The 24,391-nt window shown below is 51.2% G+C and overlaps 1 protein-coding gene across 2 annotated transcripts in view; it reads left to right on the plus strand.

Moving 5' to 3' along the window:
• The window catches only part of RHBDL3 (rhomboid like 3), a 61,116-nt gene that overhangs the window by 11,641 nt on the left and 25,084 nt on the right, over positions 1-24,391 (plus strand). For both annotated transcript variants that reach the window (XM_017542191.2, XM_017542190.2), the window contains 4 exons: positions 6,207-6,365; positions 10,398-10,622; positions 16,716-16,864; positions 20,729-20,841. In XM_017542191.2, the coding sequence (XP_017397680.1) occupies positions 6,207-6,365; positions 10,398-10,622; positions 16,716-16,864; positions 20,729-20,841 (646 nt within the window). The remainder of the gene's footprint in view (positions 1-6,206; positions 6,366-10,397; positions 10,623-16,715; positions 16,865-20,728; positions 20,842-24,391) is intronic.

Here is a 24,391-nt window from a genome sequence, read left to right on the forward strand (position 1 = left end):
GGTCAGGAGTTTGAGCCCTGCCCGGTCAACATGGTGAGACCACATCTCTACCAAAAATACAAACATTAGCCGGGCGTGGTCGTGGGTGCTATAGTCCCAGCTACTCGTGAGGCTGAGGCAGGAAAATCGCTTGAACCTGGGAGGTGGAGATTGTGAGCCAAGATTGCACCGCTGCACTGTAGCCTGGGCGACGGCTTGAGACTCCATCTGAAAAAAAATAAAAATAAACTAAGGGGCTATGTTTCATTCAACTGAACAAGACAGAGAAAAGCAAGGGAGGGCAAGGTGGGACCAACGAGCACAGTGGAAGAATCCTATTTCTGTCTTGACTGCAAACTGTCTCTCTGACCTGGGCCAGTTTATTTTGCTCCTTTTGCCCTCTGCACCTGTTTCCTCATCAAACGAGTGTGATGCCTGGGCCACAGTTGATCCTTAGTGAATATGTGTTAGGTGGGCACCTAAGAGGATTGGATGAGGGTCTCTCACACTCTCTTTAGCTGCACTACTCTAGTGATGGGAGAGAGTACAGGCTCTCACACCTCTGCCTGGGTGTGAATACAGCTGCACCAATGACCGGCTGTTCACACTTGGGCAACCCAGTTCTTGGTGCCTCAGTTTTCTCTCCTGTAAAATGGAGCTCACAGTGGTATCTACCTGTTAGGGTTGCTGTGTGGTTTAAATTGGAAGGACCACTCAAAGTGACCAGGTTACGACACTTTGAGAGAGAAGGAGCCGCTGTAAATCACACTCAAGGCCAGGCATGGTGGCTCATACCTATAATCCCAGCACTTGAGGAGGCCAAAGTGGGAGGATTGCTTGAGGCCAGGAGTTCAAGACCAGCCCGGGCAATGTAGCAAGACCCTATCTCTACCAAAAAAAAAAAAAAATTTTTTTTTTTTTGGACACAGAGTTTCACTCTTGTTGCCCAGGCTGTAGTGAAATGGCGTGATCTCGGCTCACTGCAACCTCTGCCTCCTGGGTTCAAGCAATTCTCCTGCCTCAGTCTCCTGAGTAGCTGGGACTACAGGTGTGAGCCACCACGCCTGGCTAATTTTTGTATTTTTAGTAGAGAAGGGGTTTCACCATGTTAACCAGGATGGTCTCAATCTTGACCTCGTGATCTGCCTGCCTCAGCCTCCCAAAGTGCTGGGATTACAGGCGTGAGCCACCGTGCCGGCCCCCCCAAAATTTTTTAAAATTAATCAGGTATGCTAGCACATACCTGTGGTCCCAGCTACTCAGGAAGCCAAAGCAGAAAGATTGCTTGAGCCCAGGAATTCAAGGCTATGGTGAGCTACAGTCACACCACTGCACCCCAGCCTGGGCAACAGAGCAAGATCCTGTTGTTTTTTAAACAACAACAATAATAATTATGCTTGGACAGCAGGTATATGCCAGGACTTTCACAGAAAAACCAGGATGGGTGGTGGACTGAGGTTTCAGTATCGGGGGTGCCCGATACACAGCAAACGTTCCACACATATCAGCCCTTACCATGTTGCTGTTCACTGGGATTGTATGCAGAAAGCCAGCACATGAACTAGCTCTGAGTGGAGCTGCCTGTCTGAGGCAGGCTGGGGACCGCTCTAGTCCCTCCTCAGCACCTCTCGGCCTGAGAGGCCCCGCAGTCCCTAGAACTCTGCAGCGAGTTTGAAAACTACTGAGTTTCCTCCCGGCTCTCCTGCACTGCCATTTCTGATTCCCTGACCTGCTGCCCCTCTCCCCAGTGTGGCCAGGCCCCTTGGACAGCACAGATGTGAATGGCCCCAGCCCTTCCTCACTCCCATGTGGAATTGCCTGCTCTTATCCCAGATGTCCCGTAGCCCCTTAACCGTGCAAAGATTCTGATAGAAGATCGGCTGCCCCTATGGGTTGTGGATTTCTCATTTCCTACCCCCCGTTTCCATATGGCACACTTATGTGCACAGGGCGGGTGGCCTCTTTACATCTCCCTGAGAAGAGTTTCTGCTTGATTGATGGAGAAACTGAGGCAGGGTGGTTGAAAGAACTACCCAAGATGGCACAACAGCTGCGAGTGGAGCCTCCTCCTGGAAGTCTCTTCCTCCCCTTGCCCCAGATGACAATACAGAGAGAATCCAGTGGGTCAGCTCCCCCACCTAGGTGGGCTGAGCACCCCAGGAAGGGGTCCAGCATGGAAAGCAGGAGATGGCAGAGTGTGTGTGAGGCCTCAGGCTGGGGCAAGCTGTGACCTAGAGGATTAGGGTCGGATGCTGGGTGCTGGTGTGATTAGAGGCGAGGCAGGTGGGCGGGCCGGCTCCTCCGTGCGCCTGTGTCCTCCTGCTCAAGCTGAATGTGGATGTGGCCGCCCCTCCCTCCAGGACGCTGAGCCCTATTCAGGAGGCCGCGCAGGCTCCTGGCTCCCCACTGGGCCCTTGCAGCCCATTCACAGCCCACATTCTAACAGCTGCCATGACCAGCCCCAGAGCAGCCCGGGTCAGGCCGCCCAGACCCCATCCCGAGCACCTCACTACCAATGTGGGTGAATCCGGGTCACAGAGTGCCTGGGGGAGGGAAGCTTCATGACCAGTGGCACGGTATTAACAAGGAAATTGCGTTGATAGGGCTTGTTTTCCCGAAAGCTCCAAACCACACTTTAATCTCCCTAAAGATCCCAATCCCATCCACCTTAAGCAGGCTGTGAAGAAGGTGGAAGGGGAGAATATGTGCCCAGAGAGGGTCGGCCACACCTCCATCACAGTGGGGTGCTCCCAGGTTTGCAGCAAGTGAACCTGGTCTGGTCTGCTAGCCCGGACCCTGGGGAGCTGCTGCCCTGCAACAGGAAGGTACCCACTTTATAGATGAGGCAACTGTGGCTCAGGAATTTACTATAAATTACACAAACCCTGGTTAGTGGCGGACATAAGCATGAGGTTTGCCTTGTCCCTTGCTGCCCCTGAGTGAGGGGTACAGCCTCTGTTAGAAGCTCCCAGCTTCCTTCTGGGGCAATGGGACTCACTTCTCTCCTGCTTTCTGGGCACTCACGCTCTCTCTGGCTCTCTCCCTGGTTCTTTCTCCCTTTGCCCCTTTCTCTCTCCCCCACGCCCCACGCCCACTGTCAGCGCCTGCCCTTGCTCTCATCTTCCCAGGGGTGGGGGTCGAAAGGTGCCCTGTGCATTCACGGAGCCCAGGCAGCCGGCCCATTGCTGCCTCTCCCTCCCCCAGACATCCTCTGGGCATCCCTGAGGCCTCATTATTAGGGTAGCGGTGACCCCCCATTGTCTGGCCTGTCTGGCCCTGCCATGAAAGGTAGAGTTTTGGCAGAGAACCGAGGCTCGGCCTGATTCCAGCTTGTTCTCTACTGTCTGGAGCCTGTTACTATGCTCAGGGCAGGGCAGGCAGGCCCTGGTGGGGGGTGGGGGCTTGAGGAGCCACAGGGCAGCCCCTGTCACTAGGACAACAGCAGGGAGCCCTGGAGGGGAAGATGAGGGGGAGAGCAGGTGGTTCTTTGTCTGGAGCTTGATCCCAGTCCCCCCACCACCACACCCCCACCCCACGGCCCTCCCCAGCCAGGAAGGCAGCCCCTAGGAGGGGATTGGTGCCTGCTCCTGGGGCAGGCAAAGCCACTGGGCTCCCTCCCCCAGGCCGAGGCAGAAGAGACTGCACAAGATGAGCCACTGACCTTGGCCCCCCTGCAGCGCCCACTGTGGGGCTTCCCAGGACTCCACCTGCTCCTTCTCGGCCTGTACCCCCCTCATCTGACCACTGAGCACAGGAGGGCCAGGCTATTGAGACCCTGTGATGGAGTAGGGGTTGGCCCAGGTGGCTTGCAGAGATGGGAGGGGTCCCAGGCACCAAGGAAACGGCCCCTCCCTGGCTGCCATTGCCACACCACCCCTCCAGGCTCCATTCCCTTAGCTGAGCAGTGAAGGAGGTCAGAGCTGTTGCTGTCCAGGGCTCTTTCCTGCTTTTGAGGATCTCTGCCTACGCTAGGGCTGTGAGACTCCTAAAGCCCCTTCTCCTCTTGGGCCCACACTCACCTCTTTGGTCCTTAAATTTTGTGTCTGGGCAGCAGAGCCGGCCCTGGAGCTGGAGGTCAGTGGCACCTGTCCATGGTTTAGAGGAGTGCTCGGCCGCCTGGACGTGGAATCCTGGCCCTGCCGCTTGCCAGGCAAATCACTTCACCTCTCTGGGCAACTTTTCTGTGCCTCTATTTCCTCATCTGTAAACAGGGACATCGATAGGATCTGCTACATAAGGTCGTTGTAGGGGGTCAAAGACATGATATCCATAAAGTGCTTAAAACGGTATTTGGCTCCGGGAAAACACTCAGCAAATATTAAGTGTTTTTATTCTTCAAGATGGTTACTGAGCAATGAGTAGGGAAGTTTCCTGAAATACCTGATGTTGTGAACCAGAGAGATGTCATCCCTGAATCCTGGTATTTTGGCTTGAAGGTGGAAGATGTACAGGTTTTAAAATATGCCTCGGGGTCAGGTACGGGGGCTCACGCCTGTAATCCCAGTACCTTGGCAGGCTGAGGCAGGAGGATTGCTTGAGTGATTGAGATCAGCCTGGGAAACACAGAACCCATTGCTACAAAAAGTCTTTAAAAATTTAAAAACTAGCTGGTTGTGGTGGCACACAACTGTGATCCCAGCTACTTGAGAGGCTGAGGTGGGAGGATTGCTTGAGCCCAGGAGGTCGAGGCTGCAGTGAGCTATCATGGCACCACTTCACTCCAGCCTGGGTGGTGGAGTGAGATCCTGTCTAAAACAAAACAAAACAAAACAACAGACCTCATTGGAGACGTCTGTCCTTGTTGAATTCTGGGGAGAATTGAAATGGCCCATGACTGGGACTCCTGACTGTGGCTCTTGGAGTGTCTCCGAAATGCTGCACACAGAATCCACTTTCCTAAAATAGCCTTCATTGACCATCTAGAAAGGGGGAAACATGGGTTTGGTATTCCAGACTCCCTTATCTCACACATGCACACTCCCATGTCTGTTTGCCTTTTAAACAACTCACAGCCACATCTCTAGGATGCAGGGGAGTCTTATGTAGGGAGGCATCTGGTGAACAGGAAAGCTCCTGGCACCCAGGAGATGCCTGGTGTTAAAAGTGTTGCCATGGGCCTTGGGTGGGTTCCATGAGGAAAGAGGGACAGAAATGATAAGGTCTCTGGGAGAGGTGACTAAGATCCTGCCTTTTCTAAGTGAACTGATGAGGCTTTTCGTGGAAAATCAGTGCCTGTCTGTTCATCTGAACACCCACTGTTTATTCATCCAACAAATCTTGATTGAGTGCTGGTAATGCCAGGCTCTGTGCTAAGCGCCGGGTAAGTTTTGATACCGACCTGCGAGGCGCCGCGATCCAAGGAGGAGGCAAAAGCAGTGAGAACCAGTGTGGGCTGGAGGCCCAGAGGTCTGGACAGAGCAGGGGGTGCAGTGAGAACAGGCCACGCCTGGGGGAGCTTCGAAGAGAAGGGGACATCTTAGTAGTCAGGAAGGGTGAGTCGGAGTCTCCCAGGGAGATAAAGGCAGAAAGGAAATCCCAGGCAGAGGGACCCACGTGTGCAAAACTGCAAACCATAAAAGCACGGTGTAAAACACACAGATGCGCAACTCATACTCAGGCATGTGTGCAGACACCCTCCAAAACAATATGAAAACCAGAGCAGAGTGTCTCGGGGAGCCCGGCCAGTCCTGCCTGCCTGGGTGTGTGGGAGGGGCCGTGAGAGGGCGGCCAGGGGCAGAAGGACTTGCAAGGCGGTGCTTCTTGCTCCCCAGGGCCCTCTGGCATCTCCCCTGGACTCCCTTTGGCCCTGTCCCCTTTCCCTTTGCCAGTCACAGCTGAAACGTCCTCCTCCTGCTGTCCTCTCCCCTGCCCAGGCCCCAGAAGTTTCTCATCTTCCTGGCTCTTCGTTAGCACTTCCCTCTCCATGGTGAGAGGAGGCAGTTTGACTCAGCCTCCGTTTTCTTATCCACATGAGATGGTTGCATTGGGTGATCCTGAAGGTCTGCAGGTCCTCTAGGATTCTAAGTGATTGTCGTGCCTATCTAGATGTTTCCGGGGTGTGTGTTGGGGGGGGTCCTTGGAAACCTCCCAGACACTGCCTGGGCTTCTGTTGGCCAGGGAATGGGGACTGAGGCCAGTGTGAATGGTGGTGGAGATCGGGGCACCCACATCAGTGTGAAGAGGAGGTGGTACCCTGCTGACCCTGCTGCTGTCTGCTTTTCCTTCAGTGTGACCCTGGGAACACGGGCTACATCAGCACGGGCAAGTTCCGGAGCCTTCTGGAGAGCCACAGCTCCAAGCTGGACCCGCACAAAAGGGAGGTGCTCCTGGCCCTCGCCGACAGCCATGCGGACGGGCAGATCTGCTACCAGGATTTTGTGAACTTGGTGAGTACTCTGGGGCCCTCGCTACTGGAAGGGACCTATTTGAAGGTTGTGGCTTCCACATATTTAAAGGATTTAGGCAATTAAAAGGATCTGTTGGCCTGCAGCATTGAAAATGTGCAGGCTTCTGCAGGTGAAAGGACACCACCCAGGACTCGTTTTCTCTTTGTCTCTAGGCTCTGCCCTCTGCAGTGCCAGCCCATCCTCAAAGCAGCGCCTGGCAATTTCAGATCCTAGCACTGTGGCAGCAAAGTGTCTGCAGCTGTTGCAGCTCTCATACCCTCAGGCTGCACCTTGCAGAGGAGAGGGGACACACACACACACACACACACACACACACACGTACACACACACAGAGACACACACACACACGTACACACACACAGAGACACACACGTACACACACACACAGACATACACACACACGTACACACACACACACAGAAAGAGGGAGAGAGACTGATTGAAATGGATTCTTCTTGTGGTAGCTCTTGCACAAGGCCTGGGATTTTCTCCCTCCCATTGGCCTAGATTGGGCAGCAGGATGGGTAGATTGACTTAAACCAATCATTGCCCCACCCCTGGAGCTGAGAGTAGGGTCAATTCCACCAAAATGAAGGGCTGGGACTAGATAAGGTCTTGGTGGCAGGAGAAGGGGCTGGGGAGTGGGGGCCGGGGGGTCAGTGCAGCACGTGGTAGAGCCAGAGCTCCGCAGATCTGCTCAGCAGATGCCCTGGGCTGCCAAAGGGGCTGGAGAAGGGAGGCCCATGAGTCCTGCCCAGTGGCCTGATTATCTCAGAGCAGACCCCCCCTCACTGAGAGTTAATGCTGTGCTCTTTCAGTGACTACTGTGGACTGGGGTTTAGTGGGGTTAAGCAGACAGTATTTTACCCACCACGGGGTGCAGATGACATCTGTAGAAGCTGTGTGAATAAGCAGGATGAATACAAAACCCAGAGTTTTTCGCTGGGTTTCCCTATTGGTGAGATGGAGCTGGTTACGTCTCTTCATGTCACTAGTGGAGGGAGCAAGAGTGAAATGACTTGTGTGAAGCGCCCCAGGTTCCTGGAATTCAAAGGCACCAGTGATGGGGGAGCCGCCACCACTCGAGCCTGTCATTGGGCCTCACGAATGCTCTGATGTGGATGCCCAGGCAGGAGATATGTTTCAACAGCCTCTTAGCTGAGGGCCAGCCTTGGCCCGGGGATTGGCATGTAATTATAGGGAGCTGCTGTGGGGCTTTTGGGAGTGGAGGAATCTGCCGCTGTTCGGAGTGGTGCCAGAGAGTAGACCTCATGGAGGGCAAGGGACAGAACTGAGCTGAGCAGGGAGGGGCACAGTCAGGATTCATAGGTTGGGCGGTGGGGGTGAGTCCTGTGACTTGGAGCCCAGTACGGCCACCAAAGGCCAGACCAAGGGTTTGAGCCTGCCCAGGCCCATCCATAGCCCCAGCGCCTGTGTGTTCGCTTGGTCATAGGGCAGAGTAGGGCATGCGGCGCCCATGAGTGCCTTCTCTCCAGCCAGGGGTCAGTGGAGCCTCTGTCTGAGCTCAGGACAGCAAGTTACTTGTTACTGCTGGGATTTCTGTGTTCAAATTCTGCACTGGATCCGTATGAGCAGGGCTGCCGTGGAGAGCAGACAAAGAAGGAACTCAGCAGGGGGAAGCTCTCAGTAGGGCAGAGAACTGAGGACCTGGAGTCTAGCAAACCCAGGTCCTGGTCTGGCTCTGCCTTTACCACTCCCTGGGAAAGAGCTTCTGAACCTGGCTTTTCCCATTTGTAAAATGAAGCCAAAGGATCCCCTCTTCAGGGCTGTTGCAAGGATCAAATAAAGTATTTGAATGTTTTTGATGTCTCTTAATGGTCTTCCACCAGGTAAACTCCTCTGCATCCTTTGTGAGCCTTTACCTGCCAGTCCAGGCAGAGCGAGACAACCTTTTTCAGAGGCCCCGCAGTGCCTTGCCCGGGCTTCTCTCGCAGTACAGACCACCACACTGCGTTACAGCTGAGCAGCCCAGGTAGTCCTGTATGGGTGTGCAGGTTGTATACTGAACAAGGGTGCCTGGCTAAGGGATGATGGAGACTGAAATCTGGCCTGGACTTTGCCCACCAAGGCCTGGCATGGGTGCACCCATCCAGAAGAGACTCCTTTATCTAATTGGCACAACAGCTCCGCGTGGGCTAGCATGGACTCTGGAGTCAGGCAGTCTGGATTTGAGTCCTGACTTTGTGGTTTACTAAGTAGGAGTCCTCGGGGAAATTACCCTCTCCAAGCTTCAGTTCCCATATTTGTAATGTCAGAATAGTATGGGGCGCCAAATAACCACGATGGCACCCTCTCTTGCTGTTTTTACACTTCTGTCTCCCCTCGTAAGCTCCATGAGGCCGAGAGCGTGGTCACGACTGTGCCCAGCACAGCGCTGGGCATGTGAAGGATGTCGGTGGATGGTGAGTGTGTACTCCTGCTGAGCCAGCTCCCACCACAGGTCTTCAGGGCCTCTGGGCCCTGTGTGTGTATGAGTGTGAGTTGTGTGCTCTGCACGCCCCTGTGCATGTACATCCTCAGGGACTGGGAGAGGGACAGGTAAGAGTGGCCACAAAATAATCTGACAACATGATTCTGTCTTGGGCTCGCAATGTGCACAAGGACCCTAACCCTGGCTTACATTTACGGAGCTCCTGGGCCATTGAGAAGAACCAGATCCAAGCTTTGTAAGCATGGAGAGGATGGGGATAGGGAATGGTTGGAAAGGGTTCATCTGGGAAGGCCTGCTGGAGGGGGCGAGATTTAAGCTAGATTTTGACAGTGAGAGACAGCAGAGCTCAGGGATGCAAGGGCGGGGGACCATGCCGATGGACTTTCGTACCACCTGGCCTGGTCTGAACCTAGATCCTCCTCACCCACCTGCCCTCTGACAGGGCCTCCAACCCCCGTGCCATGATCTGGCCTGGTTCACCTCACCAGCCCATTGGGCTCCTGCCTTCGGGGTTAGCCTGATGTCCACTGCTGGGCCCAGAGTCCCAGAAATACATTGATAATCCCCACACCAGCAACTGTGGGACAGCTGAGATGTGGGGTGGGGAGAGCCATGTCTCTAGGATTTCTCTTTATAAGAAAGGTCTAGAGTTGGCTGTGGAGGGCAGGTGGGAGGTCACAGAGGCCTTGGGAGGCCAGGAGTCAGCAGGGCCACCTCCAGTCTCGGAGTCAGGCTGACTGCTGAGCAAGGCTGCCACAGCTCTACCCAGGATGTGTCAGGGGAGCCTCAGGCCACTGAGGGTAGAGCCGGTCCCCAGGTGGAGCTTTGCAACCAGTCCTCAGGCTTGCTGGGCACTACAGGTCTTGTGAAGGCCATCAGGAGTGGTGACCTTCCCCAGGCACAGCTTGGGTTTTGGCTCTGGGGGCCTTTCTGCAAACCCATCCAACCAAGGGCTGCCTGCCTCTTCCCAAGATTATGTCTGAGGGTGCTACCTCCTGCTCATCCGTTGATTCTCACTCGGACTTCACCTCCTCCAGGAAGCCTTCCTTGACCCCCCTTGGGACTGGATTGGGCTCCCTCTTGTGTACTCCCACAGCAGCCATCACTCTGAACTGTGGTTGCTGGTTACTTATCTGTCTTGAGCACCACCGTATCCCTCCCTGTGCCTGGTAATGAGCCTGACACTTAGTAGTTGCTCAAGAAATTGTGATGGACGGATGATGAATGAGTGGATGAAGGAAAGAATTATTACTGGGTGTGAACTTGATGGATTCTAAAGCTCTCTGTGCCTCGGTTTCCTAATCCAATAGAATGGGGATGTTTATAGTCCTTATCTAGTGGGAAGACTGGTGATCATCAAATGAGCCAAAAGACATGAAGGGCTAAGACTAACGCCTGACACCTAACAAGAGCTTGGTGAATGTTGCTTCTTATTAACTATTATGGGAGAAAGGGAAATGCGGGGTCAGGCCTGGTGTGAGGAACACGCTGGCTGGGAAGGGGGTGGGGGCTCCGCCGGGTCCCAGCTCTTACCCTCTCCCCACTCCTTTCCTGCACAGATGAGCAACAAACGTTCCAACAGCTTCCGCCAAGCCATCCTGCAGGGCAACCGCAGGCTAAGCAGCAAGGCCCTGCTGGAGGAGAAGGGGCTGAGCCTCTCGCAGCGACTCATCCGCCATGTGGCCTATGAGACCCTGCCCCGGGAGATTGACCGCAAGTGGTACTACGACAGCTACACCTGCTGCCCCCCACCCTGGTTCATGATCACAGTCACACTGCTGGAGGCAAGGACGAGGGTGGGGGTGGGGGTTGCTCTGCCTTGGGGAGTGTTGGGTATGGGGAGAGGACCCGAGAGGCTGACACAGATCATGGGGAAGAGGGACATTCTCCTCCATTGAAGAATGGATGAAGGATCAAATAACAGTTGTAGGCCGGGCATGGTAGGTGGCTCATGCCTGTAATCCCAGCACTTTGGGAGGCTGAGGCAGGCGGAACACATGAGGTTGGGAGTTCGAGACCAGGCTGATCAACATGAAGAAACCCCGTCTCTACTAAAAATACAAAATTAGCCGGGTGTGGTGGCTCATGCCTGTAATCCCAGCTACTGGGGAGGCTGAGGCAGGAGAATTGCTTGATCCCAGGAGGCAGAGGTTGCAGTGAGCCAAGATCACACCATTGCACTGCAGCCGGGGCCATGAGCGAAACTCTGTCTCAAAATAAATAAATAAATAAATAAAAATAAGGGTTGTATTGCAAGACAGACTCGGTTGCAGTAGATGCCAGTGTTATAACCCTGGACTGCAAAGAGATATTCCAAAGTTTATTACCTCAGACAATACTGATTGTAGCCAAATCCCCATAGGACCACTGCCCCCCACCCGCCCCAGAACAACAGCAACAAAAACAATGTCATAATTCCATTGACTTGGGGGATTTAGCCAGGCTGACTCATTAAAGCCAGTTTATTTAGTTCCTCCTCAGGTGGGTAATGTGGACCAGGCATTTGCTCCATTTTCCCACCTGAAAGTCGGAAATAACCAGATCTGCCCTCCCTCTCCCGGGACACCTCTATTTAAAATGAGAGAATGGCTGTTGGTGCTTTCTGAACACAACAACATCAGAAAAACACATCTGGGAGGGAGTATGAAGAGGTAAATATGGGCTTAACATTTTTTTTTTTTTTTTTTTGAAATGGAGTTTCGCTCTTTTTTCCCAGGCTGGAGTGCAATGGCACGATCTCGGCTCACCGCAACCTCCATCTCCTGGGTTCAGGCAATTCTCCTGCCTCAGCCTCCTGAGTCACTGGGATTACAGGCACGTGCCACCATGCCCAGCTAATTTTTTTCTGTATTTTTAGTAGAGACGGGGTTTCGCCATGTTGACCAGGATGGTCTCGATCTCTTGACCTCGTGATCCACCCACCTCGGCCTCCCAAAGTGCTGGGATTACAGGCTTGAGCCACCGCGCCCGCCCAAGATGTACAGCCATGTTTTACAGTTGAACACAAACTGAAATAAGGTAGAGATTTTTTTTTTTTTTTTTTTTTTTTTTTTTTTTTTTTTTTTTGAGATGGAGTTTCGCTCTTATTACCCAGGCTGGAGTGCAATGGCGCGATCTCGGCTCACCGCAACCTCCATCTCCTGGGTTCAGGCAATTCTCCTGCCTCAGCCTCCTGAGTAGCTGGGATTACAGGCACGCACCACCATGCCCAGCTAATGTTTTTTGTATTTTTAGTAGAGACGGGGTTTCACCATGTTGACCAGGATGGTCTCGATCTCTTGACCTCGTGATCCACCCGCCTCGGCCTCCCAAAGTGCTGGGATTACAGGCTTGAGCCACCGCGCCCGCCCGGCGGGCTTAACATTTTAAAGAACATTCTCCCCTTAGGGAATCCTCTGTGCCTATTGTTATGCTAAATTCCACTGCTTATGCAACATCATCCAAAGGTACCACTTGCTGTGTTAGTGCCCATGTGTGATGAAACTCAATTCTTTTGGCTCCTCCACTCAGGAACCTGTGCAGCCCACCCTAGCTCCAGCTCCTGAACGATGCTTGGCTTCGCTTTGGGATTTTATGATCTCCGCTGTTTCCCTTCCAAAGCCACGGGCCTAATTACCACCTCTGCATATGTTCTTGTAAAGTTCCTGCCTAATCAAACAGCAGGATCGTTAAGCTTGGCGGCATCTTTCTTTTTTTCTAAATCAGAATATCTGGTCTGCAGGCCAGCGTTCCCTATTTGTTGTTATGGCTTCATCCAAGTACATGTTGAAGTTGCGATTTTTCTGAGATATTCTTGGACTCGTTCTTCAAGTGCTTACTGTGTTGGTCTATTTATTAACTTCTATTTGAGGCCCCATAATAACGAGATGCCTTGGAAGCAGGATTTGCTGCCAGGCCACCTGCATGGTGCTAGGTGGACAGAACGGCTCCTCAGAGAGCCCAGGAGAATACAGTTGCCAGGGGCCTAAGCCATTCCCAGGCTGAGTCCACTAATTATAGCTTCCTTCTCTAAGTGTGTGCCGGGCAGGGGACTGGCTTTTTGTGTAGTTTATCACTTTTAAACCTCATGCCACTCTGAAAGTCTAGGCATTGGTACCCTTTCCAGATAAAGAAACTGAGGGCCAGAGACTTCAGTTTTCCCAAGCTGATCAAAAGGAGTGGATTTTGTGTCCAGGCTGGTTCAGATGAACCTCAGCTATGTAAACTCAAACCACCAATCTGGAAGAAACTGGGAAGTGCTCAAATAGCTGAAGTAACTACCTCAAAACCCTTGTGCTATAAAACCCAAGGCTTTTGTCTTCTCTACAGTCCTGGTAACCTGGCTTTCGGATTCCATAATGAATGGAAAATAGGAGGGACACGGTAGGAAGCCATGAAGGGGTCCACTACCAGCAAGCAATAAGAAGTAGTAGCCGGCAGCCTGGCAGGGAAGGAAGAGACAAAAGTTTAAAACAGACCCGAATCTTAAATGCAAGAATTAGCTGAGTGTGGTGGCTCACACCTGTAATGCCAGCACTTTCAGAGGTCAAGGCGGGAGGATTTCTTGAGCCCAAGAGTCTGGACAACAAAGTGAGACTCTGTCTCTACAAAAAAAATAAAAAAATTAGCCAGTTATGGTGGTGCATGCCTGTGGTCCCAACTGCATGGGAGGTTGAGGCCGGAGGATCGCTTCAGCCCAGGAGGTTGAGGCTGCAGTGAGCTGTGTCCATGCCATAGCACTCCAGCCTGAGTGACAGAGCAAGACCCTGTCAAAAACAGAAAAAAAAAAAAAGAAGAGAAAAGAAAAAGGAATACAAGAATTTGGGGCCTTGGCCAGATGCGGTAGCTCACACCTGTAAGCCCAGCACTTTGGGAGGCCAAGGTGGACGCATCACTTGAGGTCAGGAATTCAAGACCAGCCTGGCCAAGATGGTGAAGCCCCATCTCTACTAAAAATACAAAAAGTAGCTGGGTGTGGTGGTGGACGCCTGTAATTCCAGCTACTTGGGAGGCTGAGGCAGGAGAATTGCTTGAACGTGGGAGGTGGAGGTTGCAGTGAACCAAGATCGTGCCACTGTACTCCATCCTGGGCCACAGAGCAAGACTCTGTCTCAAAAAAGAAAAAAAAAGAGTTTGGGGCCTTGAGTGTACAAGCAAAAACACTATCCTGGCTGGGCGTGGCGGCTCACGCCTGTAATTCCAGCACTTTGGGAGGCTGAGGCAGGCGAATCACTGAGGTTAAGAGTTCAAGACCAGCCTGGCCAATATAGGTTTAGTAGAAACTTCGACTCTACTAAAAATACAAAAATTAGCCATGCATGGTGGCAGGTGCCTGTAATCCAAGCCACTCGGAAGGCTGAGGTATGAGACTTCCTTGAACCCGGGAGGCAGAGGTTGTGGTGAGCCGAGATCATGCCACTGCACTCCACCCTGGGTAACAGAGCAAGACTCTGTCTCAAAACAAAACAGAAACAAACAAAAAATGCTGTCTTCCTGGGGTTATTGGAGAAAATATCACTCTTATAGCCCAGATCAATACCTGAGATATTCTTAAACAGTTATGCGTATGCCCTGATTAAGAACACAGGGACTTAAATGATACATTTTAGAAGGAGTTCCAGGAAAAAAAGAGTGAAGATAAATACCCTTTTAGAGATTAAACAAGTACACTTCTGTCACCTGTGCAAAGTCAACTGTGGAATGTCGCTGAGATGCAGAGAAATTGGAACCCTTGTACACTGTTGGTGGGAAAGTAAAATGGTGCAGCTGCTATGGAAAATAGTCTGCCGTTGCCTCAAAAGATTAAACATAGAACTACTGTATGATCAAGCAATTCCACTTCTGAATATATCCCAAAAGAATTGAAAGGGACTGGAAGAGATATTGATACACTCATATTCATAATACTGTTCACAATAGTCAAAAGGTAGAAGAACCCAAGTGTCCATCAGTAAATGAATGGATAAACATGATGTGGTCTATGTTTATAGTGGAGGCCGGGCGCGGTGGCTCACGCCTGTAATCCGAGCACTTTGGGAGGCCAAGGCGGGTAGATCACCTGAGGTTGGGAATTTGAGGCCAGCCTAACCAACATAGTGAAACCCCGTATCTACTAAAAATACAAAAATTAGCTGAGTATAGTGATGTGCATCTGTAATCCCAGCTACTCGAGAGGCTGAGGCAAGAGAATCACTTGAACCAGGGAGGTAGAGGTTGCAGTGAGGTGAGATTACGCCACTGCACTCCAGCCTGAGTGACAGAGCGAGACTCCATCTCAAAGAAAAAAAAAAGGAAGGGAAGGCTGGGTGCAATGGCTCACACCTATAATTTCAGCACTTGGGGAGGTAGGAGGATCACTTGAGCCCAGGAGTTCAAGACCAGCCTGGGTAATATAGGGAGACTCCGTCTCCACAAAAAGTGCAAAAATTAGCCAAGCATGGTGGCATGTGCCTGTAGTCCTGGCTACTCAGGAGACTGAGGTGGGATCATTTGAGCCTGGGAGGTAGAAGTTGCAAGCTGAGATTGCGCCACTGCACTCCAGCCTGGGCAACAGAGTGAGACCCTGTCTCGAAAAAAAGGGAGGGGGAGCATTCTGACACATGCTACAACATGGATAAATCTTGACCGTATTATACCAAGTGAAATAAGCCAGACACAAAAAGACAAATTCTGTATGGTTCCACTTATATGGCGTACCTAGAGTAGTCAAATTCATGGAGACGGAAAGTAGAATGGTGGTTGCCAGGGTCTGCAGGGAGCAGGGAATGGGGAGTCATTGTTCAGTGGGTATACAGCTTCAGTTTTACAAATTAAGAGCTCTATGGATAGATAGTGATGGTAGCACAGCAACATGAATGTCATTTAGTGCCACTGAACTGATTAAGGCCAGGCACAGTGGCTCATGCCTACAATCCCAGCACTTTGGGAGGTTGAGGTGGGCAGGTCACTTGAGGTCAGGAGTTCTAGACCAGCCTGGCCAACATGGTGAAACCCTACCTCTACTAAAGACACAAAAATCAGAAGGCCGTGGTTGTTCACTCCTGTAATCCCAGATGTTTGGAAGGCTGAGGCAGGAGAATCACTTGAACCCAGGCGGCAGAGGTTGCAGTGAGCCAAGATGCATCATTGCACTTCAGCCTGGGTGACAGAGTGAGACCCTACCTCAAAAATAAAAACCCAAAAAACTGATTAAGATGGTAAATTTTGGCTGGACATGGTGGCTCATGTCTGTAATCCCAGTACTTTGGGAGTCCAAGGTGGGTGGATCATGAGGTCGAGTGTTCAAGACCAGCCTGGCTAAGATGGTGAAACCCCATCTCTACTAAAAATACAAAAATTAGCTGGGTGTGGTGTCAGGCACCTGTAATCCCAGCTACTTGGGAGGCTGAGGCAGGAGAATTGCTTGAACCTGGGCGGCAGAGATTGCAGTGAGCCAAGATTATGCCACTGCACTCCAGCCTGGGCAACAGAGTGAGACTCTGTCTCAAAAAAACAGTAAATAAAAAATAAATAAAAAGATGGTAAATTTTATGTGTATTTCACTACAGTTTTTTAAAAAATCAACCTGTGTGGAATTTGTTATCTCCCAAGTGGGTGAATGAGTTATTACTGGAATTAAAGTTCAATATCCTCCAAATCCTTTCTGCTTAGCACTGAGGAAGTATGGACAAAGAGACCCCGGGACCATGTTGTGGCCATTTAACACAAAATAAGCAAACACGTGGGTGAGGGATGGCTAAACGCTCTGTTGGGCGCTGGCTATGGGGCATCCCTCTTTCTCTGAGAAAGAAAGATGATAACTTCCTGTAGGGACTCCCCGTGCTAGTCAGAGCAACAGGAAGTTTCCTGGGCGGTGGGCACCTAGTAACAGGCTCTCTCCATTCTGTGCTGTCATCCAGGTTGCCTTTTTCCTCTACAATGGGGTGTCGCTAGGTCAGTTTGTACTGCAGGTAACTCATCCACGTTACTTGAAGAACTCGCTGGTTTACCACCCACAGCTGCGAGCACAGGCTTGGCGATACCTGACATACATCCTCATGCATGCAGGGTGAGTACTTGTCTTCTTTTGCTCTGTCAAAAGACCCTACAGAAAAATAAGTGGTCAAGATAGCCTGGATTGAAAATATAGTTTTTGGATTATTTTTATCTGCTTGGACACAGGATTTGAGATGGCTGCTTGAGACTCATTTAATACCAAAATATACAGGTACATTATTGAGAGTGAATGAGAAAGGGAAAACTATAAAAGAAGGAAAATGCTAAAAGCCAGCAGTGAGAGAGCACACGCGTACACAGCATGTGATTCTATGTATTTGCTAGAGGTGTCTTGAAAATTTGTTCTCAGCTTCCTAGCGGCCAAAGCAAAAAGAGACATCAAGCCACCAGATTCATTGTCCATAATTCATTGTCAGTTCCTCCCAGTGTGGCCTCCATATATATACAGAGGATCTTCTTGAGGAACTCTGGAGATTATTAGAGTTTCCATTTATAGAGCCCTGTAGCCTCTTTGGGGGCTGGAGCACAGTCAGTTCTCATTGGTACCTCCCACTTCATGATAAGGAACTACCAGCTGGCCAGGTGACCACCCAGGTCCACATCCTTTGAAAAACAGCAGTCTGGAGGCTTTTATGTGGTGGAAGCACTGCGATGGGAGAGGAGAGACCCCAGACACCAGGCCTCTGTGGTGTCTTCTGCAGCCTCTCCAGAGAAGTGAAGGAGCTCACCGTTAGCCTGGGAAAAACCCTGGGGGTGCCTGGCCCTGGGATGGGAACTGGGAAGGGGGTCACTCTGGCCCCAGTGACACCATCAGAAAGACCCACAATGGCCAAGAGTGAGTTGTCCCATGAGCTTCCCTTCCCTTGAGCCTCTAAAGCAGGTGCAAGAGCTAATCCTGAATTGGCTGCACCTGTGAGGGAGGGTGCTTTCGGGTGAAGAGATGTGAATGAACGCCTCTGCTCAGGCTGAAGAGGATCGTTGGTACAGGCTGCTTCCCTTGTCTGGTTTGCCCCAGGCTTCAATCTCACAGGGCTAACGAGCAGCGGGAGGGCTGTCATGCTTCACTCACATCCACTCATGAGCCAGGGATGACAACAGACACGGGGCTGCCCTGCCCAGGCAGCACAAGCCAGTGGCTGCACATGGGTTTGGACTGTCTGCCTTCTTTCCAGGACTGCCCCCTGACCTCTCTTGGTGCCTCAGGGTGAGGAAGGAGAATAACCAAAGCCTCCTTGCTCCATCCTCTGCCTCCTAGAGCCGAAAGCAGTGTGCTCACAGTGGACAGGGCTCAGATGCCCTCAGTTGAGGCCTAGAGGGCTGGCCTGGGCCTTTTTCCAGTAGTTGCTTTGAGGGGGCAACGCCTGCCAGGAAGAGTCCTTGAAGAAGTCTCTAGGTCTGTGGATTTTGAGCAAGGGGCTCTTGCCTGGTGCAACAGAGATAGACACAGCAGTAGACAGGAGACAGGGACAGCTGGCCAGTGTCTAGGGAGGTCGCAGCAAAGTGACCTGTTAACCGGGCGTATTGGCTCACACCTGTAATCCCAGCATTTTGGGAGGCCAAGGTAGGAGGATCACTTGAGGCCAGGAGTTTGAGATCTGCATGGGCAACATAGTGAGATCCTCTCTCGACAAAAAATAAAAAAAGCCAAGTCAGGTGGTGTTTGGCTATAGTCTCAGCTACTCCGGGGGCTGAGGTGGGGGGATCACTTGAGCCCAGGAGGTCAAGCCTACAGTGAGCCAAGATTGCGCTTCTGCACTCCAGCCTGGGAAACAGAGTGAAACCCTGTCTCAAAAAAAAAAAAAAGGGACCCGAAAAAAAAGTGACTTGTTACTCAGAGACATACTGTAGGCCTGGGAATCCAGAAGCCAGTGTGGTAAAGAAGAGCTCAGAAGGAGGCAGGAGCCTTGAGTTCCTCCCCTGGCTTCTTCTAGTTTCAGGTTCTGAGACTGTAAAACAGGGCATGGTGCTGGAAAAACCTGAAAGGCCCCTCCGCCTGTGAATCTGATGTCACCAGCACCCTTTCCAGTGACTTTTCCTGATACGTCTAATCTCCCTAAAATCCTTTAGCTAGCAATCAGTGGTGGGTAGAAGATTGTAACATAGTAGAGTCCAGGACACAGCCTAACATGTCTACACTACCTTGCAGGTACACTCCTGAGTAAGCAGGTGCCCACGTGTTGCCCATCGTTTCTCTGTGCAGCACAGCTGGGCCTCCAGGCAGGGCCCAGCCTCTCTGTTACAGGCTGTGTTACTTCCTGACAGACAGCATCCCCCGGGAGCTGCCCAGGGGCTGTCAGCTCAATGTAAATGAGACAGTGGGTGTTAAAGTGCTTTGTAAAGTTGAAAGCACCAGATTGACTTACTAATAGTCATGTTACAATCTTTTCTGGTAACATGCACACAGCTAGACACCCCACAATTTTAGCAGCAATATCTAGTCACAGGTAGTATGGGGAAAAAGGCATTCACAATGTCAGAAAGACTGGGGTCCCATCTCCCAGTCCTGAGGGTTTTGGAGCAGAATAGGTCTTTCTCTTCTTTTTTCTTTTCTTTGAGATAGAATCTCACTCTGTCACCCAGGCTGGAGTGCAGTTGTACAATCTCGGCTCACTGCAGCCTCTGCCTCCCAGGTTCAAGCGTTTCTCCTGCGTCAGCCTCCCAAGTGGCTGGGACTACAGGGGCACACCACGATGCCTGGCTAATTTTTGTATTTTTAGTAGATGACTGGCTAATTTTTGTATTTTGTAATTAGCCACGATGCCCGGCTAATTTTTGTATTTTATATTTTTAGTAGTTCAAGGCCAGGCTGGCGTTGAACTCCTGACCTTGTGATCTACCCACCTTGGCCTCCCAAAGTGCTGGGATTACAGGCGTGAGCCACCATGTCCAGCCAAGGTCTCTTTTACAGCAGGAAAGAGAAACCTCCCTTATGAGACTTTAAGGGAAAACATTGAATTATTAAGTTACAAGATGTATCTTCAATGCCTACACTTGTTTTAAGAACATATTTTTCTTTAAACATCTGTAGCTCTTACCAATAGAGCCAGAACATGGCCGGGCGCAATGGCTCACACCTGTAATCCCAACTGTAATCCTGTAATCTGAGGCAGGTGTTATCACTTAAGGTCGGGAGTTCAAGACCAGCCTGGCCAACATGGCGAAACCCCATCTCTACTAAATATACAAAAATTAGCTGGACGTGGTGGCCCATGCCTGTAATCCCAACTACTTGGGTGGCTGAGACAGGAGAATTGCTTGAACCCGGGAGGCAGAGGTTGCAGTGAACAGATATCACTCCCCACTGCATTTCAGCCTGATTGACAGAGGAAGACTCCGTCTCAAAAACAAAAAGACAATAAAATAAACAGAGCTAGAATGACTACATGGCCCAGTGAATGAAGCAGATCAGGCAGATTAGAGACCTGGGCTGTGGTCCCAGCGTAGCCACTAACTGGCTGGTCACTGGCTATCTGTGAGCCTTAGTTTTCCATGTGTTAACTGATGGAGTTGCTGGATTTTTTTTTTTTAAGAGATGGGGTCTCACTATGTTGCCCAGGCTGATCTTGAACTCCTGAGTTCAAGCGATCCTCCTACCTCTCAAAGTGCTGGGCTTACAGGCATGGGCCACTGTGCCCAGCCTAGTTGCTGGATCTTGACTGTGGTTAGTCTCACAGTGCCAAGTGAAATGCTGCCAGTCACCGCCCAGGCCCTGCACATGTGTTTCTGTCTTAGCTGGAAGGAATGCTCTTTCCAAGATGATCTGTCTAAATTGTCATTCCTTCCCCCAGACCATGAGCTCCTCAGAGGCAGAGATGGTCTTGCTCACTGCTGGATCCCTGGCATCTTGGGAGATGCAGGTGTTTGTTGAATGAATGGATGGATGGATAGGTGAATGAGTGTGGTCTTTCTGTCACAGGATAGAGCACCTGGGACTCAACGTGGTGCTGCAGCTGCTCGTGGGGGTGCCCCTGGAGATGGTGCATGGAGCCACCCGAATTGGGCTTGTCTATGTGGCTGGCGTTGTGGCAGGTAGGCCCCATGTCCACAGAGGCACACTGCCCCAGGGTGGGCTGGGAGACCCTGTGGGGCAGAGCAAGCCCCAGGCTTCCAGGACACACAGAAGATCCTCATCTCCAAGGCTCCTGACTTACCAGGCTGTCCTCCAGGCACACCCACCTCCCCAGGAGGCTGGAGAGGGGACTGTTGCCCAGAGAGGGAGATGTGTAGCAGGACGAGGGAGGAGACCACTGGATTTGGGGCAGGCTGGCCAACCGACTGTCAGTCTCACACCACCATGCAGCAGCTCTGTGAGCTTGGGGAAATTTCCTAACCTCTTTTGGCCATGTTAAGCTTTAAGAGGGAACTAATGAGATCTGCCTGTAGGGTTGCTAGGAGGGTGGAGTGAGTGAGGCAACAAATGGAACAACAGTGCTCCAAAAACTGGAAGGACACAGTGAGATCCCCACAGGGGAACCAAAGGGGTGAGTGGAGCCAGGCGCTGCCCTGGCCACGTAGCACCTGTCCCCAAAAGGAGAGCTGGCCGCTACCCAGACCAACCGCAGTCCCCTTGCCTGACTCACTGCTCACTGGGGGTCTGGCCTAAGAGACAGTGAGCCCTCGCTCCATCTGAAGGCGTCTGGGCTTCCAGCTGACTCGGCACACATGTGGATGTGGCGGGTGATCATCCCTCATGGATAGTGGCCAGAGTGAGCTTCCCACCTTCTGCCCTCTCCCTAGTGGGAGGAGAGGCGGGTGAAGTGAGCTGGGGAGAGCGTGGATTTCTGCAGGAAGAGTCTGCCAGCCAGGCCTCTGAACATGAGGATCTCCCTCGTGATGTCTCCAACTTTATTGCCGGCAGTTTTTTTTTTGTTTTTTTTTTTAACAAGGTTTGCCGCCTCAGCTCTTCAGCTTGACAGCTGTGCCCAAGGGAGCTTTGTGTGTATGTTTAAGTAAGATCTTAATCCTTTCTGAGTGGCATTAAAGTTGTCATCAGGAGAGCTGGGCAGCGTCAGCCTTGTAAACAACAAGCAGGCGGGGACCCTGGGAGTAACTGAAGTGGTTTCAGAAATCAAAGAGGAAGGGTCCCACCCCACCCACATGAGGCTGGTCTGCTAGTTCATGAACCGTTGACCTGGTAGACTCACCCAGCACCATCTCCTTCCCTCCTGTATGCGCTGAGGTTAAAAACATTGGCCACCTTGGACAGCGCCCATGCAAGCCCCTCCTGGAATCCAGTGCTCACCATGTCCTTGAACAAAGGGCTAATGAGCATCTCTAAGTGCCAGACTTGTTCAGCCACCCACACACCCCCTAATCCTGACATCTGGGGATTTATAGCCCCATTTTCCATACCTCAATACCCAGAGACCCAGATGTTAAATGGCGAGGAGCAGGGAATACACTCATAACATTTGCAGTTAGTATTCAATTAGATGGGAGTACCAAAAACCTAGAAGACAAAAATTAGATTCAAAAGGACTGGGACCTCACCCAAACCAGGTGACGTACAGTGGGGAGACAGTGTAGGTGTCACCTGCCCAGTGACACCAGTGCAGAGTGGGAAGATTCAGACAGAAGCAGAGCTCATCTGCTGAATGTGAGCCTGTAGAGCCGTATCATTGAGCACATGGCGTGCACTGTTCTCTCTGAGTCATTGATTAAGACCAGAGGGCACTCTGGTCACCACATATGTCATTGATCTCCATGATTAGTTGATTGATCTACCTCTGCTGTTTGCCCTTTCCTCCTCTCCCAAGCTGTCCTCTGAGAAAGGTGCCGGTTTACAGCCAGCCCACCCTGGACTGGACCGGTGGCAGTTATCAGTGCCTGCCATATGCAGGCCATATTTTATCCACACAGCACCGCCACGAGGTGGGCACTGTTGCTCTCCCCCAGCACAAATATGGAAACCAAGGCTTAGAGGGCTAAGTGACTCGCCCAGGAAGACACAGCTAGAAAGTGGTAGAGCTGGGCACACACCCATGCTGTTTGACCCCCAAGGCTGTACTCTGAGCCACTACAATAGTGTGACGAGAACCAAACGGTGGGCCTTGTCCTTTTTGCAGATAATTTATTGTCAGAGACTAAGGCAGACCAGGTGCAATGGCTCATACCTGTAATTCCAACACTGTGGGAGGTCAAGGCAGGAGGATCGCTTGAGCCCAGGAGTTCGAGACCAGCCTGGGCAACATAGGGAGATTCTGTCACTACAAAAAAAATTTTTTTAAATTAGCCAGGCATGTTGGCATGGGCTTGTAGTCCCAGCTACGTGGGAGGCTGATGCAGGAGGATCGCTTGAGCCCAGAAATTCAAGGCTGCAGTGAGCTGTGATAACACCACTGCACTCCAGCCCGGGTGACAGAGCAAGACCCTGTCTCAAAAAAAAAAAAAGGAAAGAAAAAGCCAAAGGAGACCTTAATAGATGTCTGGCAGCCTTACTCTCTCATTCCTGCCCAATGAAAGCGTTCCAAACCCATACTTTGTAACCAGGATAGCTAACTTTTATGGAGCATATACATGCTCTAGGCGTATGATAAAGGGTTTGTGGATGTTTGTGGATGCTATACTGATCACGGCTGTCCTATGTGGTGGGTACTGTCATCCCCATTTTACAGGCAGCTCAAAGAGGTGAAATGACTTGCAGATTTGCTTGCCTGAGAGGTACTAGGACTGGGGTGGAGCCCTTCCCAAGACCTGGGCTTCTAACCAATGCTTAAGGCCAATGTGCAAATCACTTATGGCTAGCAATTGTATGGCATGCAATGTAGGTATTTTAAAAACCAGTGTCTTGGGCTGGGCAAAGTGTCTCATGCCTGTAATCCCACCACTTTGGTAAGCCAATGTGGGAGGATCACGAAGTCAAGAGATCAAGACTATCATGGCCAACATGGTGAAACCCCGTCTCTACAAAAAATAAATCCAAAAAATTAGCCAGGTGTGGTGGCATGTGCCCGTGGTCCCAGCTGCTCAGGAGGCTGAGACAGAAGAATCACTTGAACTGGGAGGTGGAGGTTGCAGTGAGCAGACTGTGCCACTGCACTCCAGCCTGGTGTCAGAGAGAGACTCTGTCTCAAAAAAAGTTAAATAAAGATTATATAGATTATTAACCATGTGTGCATCCCCCAGAGCCTAGCTCAGGGCTTAGTACATGTTAGGCAATAAATATTCATAGAAAAAAGGAAAGTGGTCGGACGCGGTGGCTCACACCTGTAATCCCAGCACTTTGGGAGGCCAAGGTGGGCAGATCATGTGAGGTCAGGAGTTTGAGACCAGCCTGGCCAACATGGTGAAACCCTGTCTCTACTAAAAATACAAAAATTAGCCAGACATGGTGGCAGATGCTTGTAATCCCAGCTACTCGGGAAGCTGAGCCAGGAGAATTGCCTGAACCCAGGAGGCGACGTTGCAGTGAGCTGAGATTGCGCTATTGCACTCCCAGCCTGGGCAGCAAGAGCAAAACCCCAGCTCAAAAAAATAAAGTTGCTTATAGCCATTACTGGATAGTGAATTAAAAGAAAGAAAGAAAGAAAGAAAGAAAGAATAAAGGAAAGAATATGTAAATAAAGTCACATTACTTAAA

The sequence above is a fragment of the Cebus imitator genome, unplaced genomic scaffold (genome assembly GCF_001604975.1).
Source record: "Cebus imitator isolate Cc_AM_T3 unplaced genomic scaffold, Cebus_imitator-1.0 Scaffold140, whole genome shotgun sequence".
Taxonomy (NCBI): Eukaryota; Metazoa; Chordata; class Mammalia; order Primates; family Cebidae; genus Cebus; species Cebus imitator.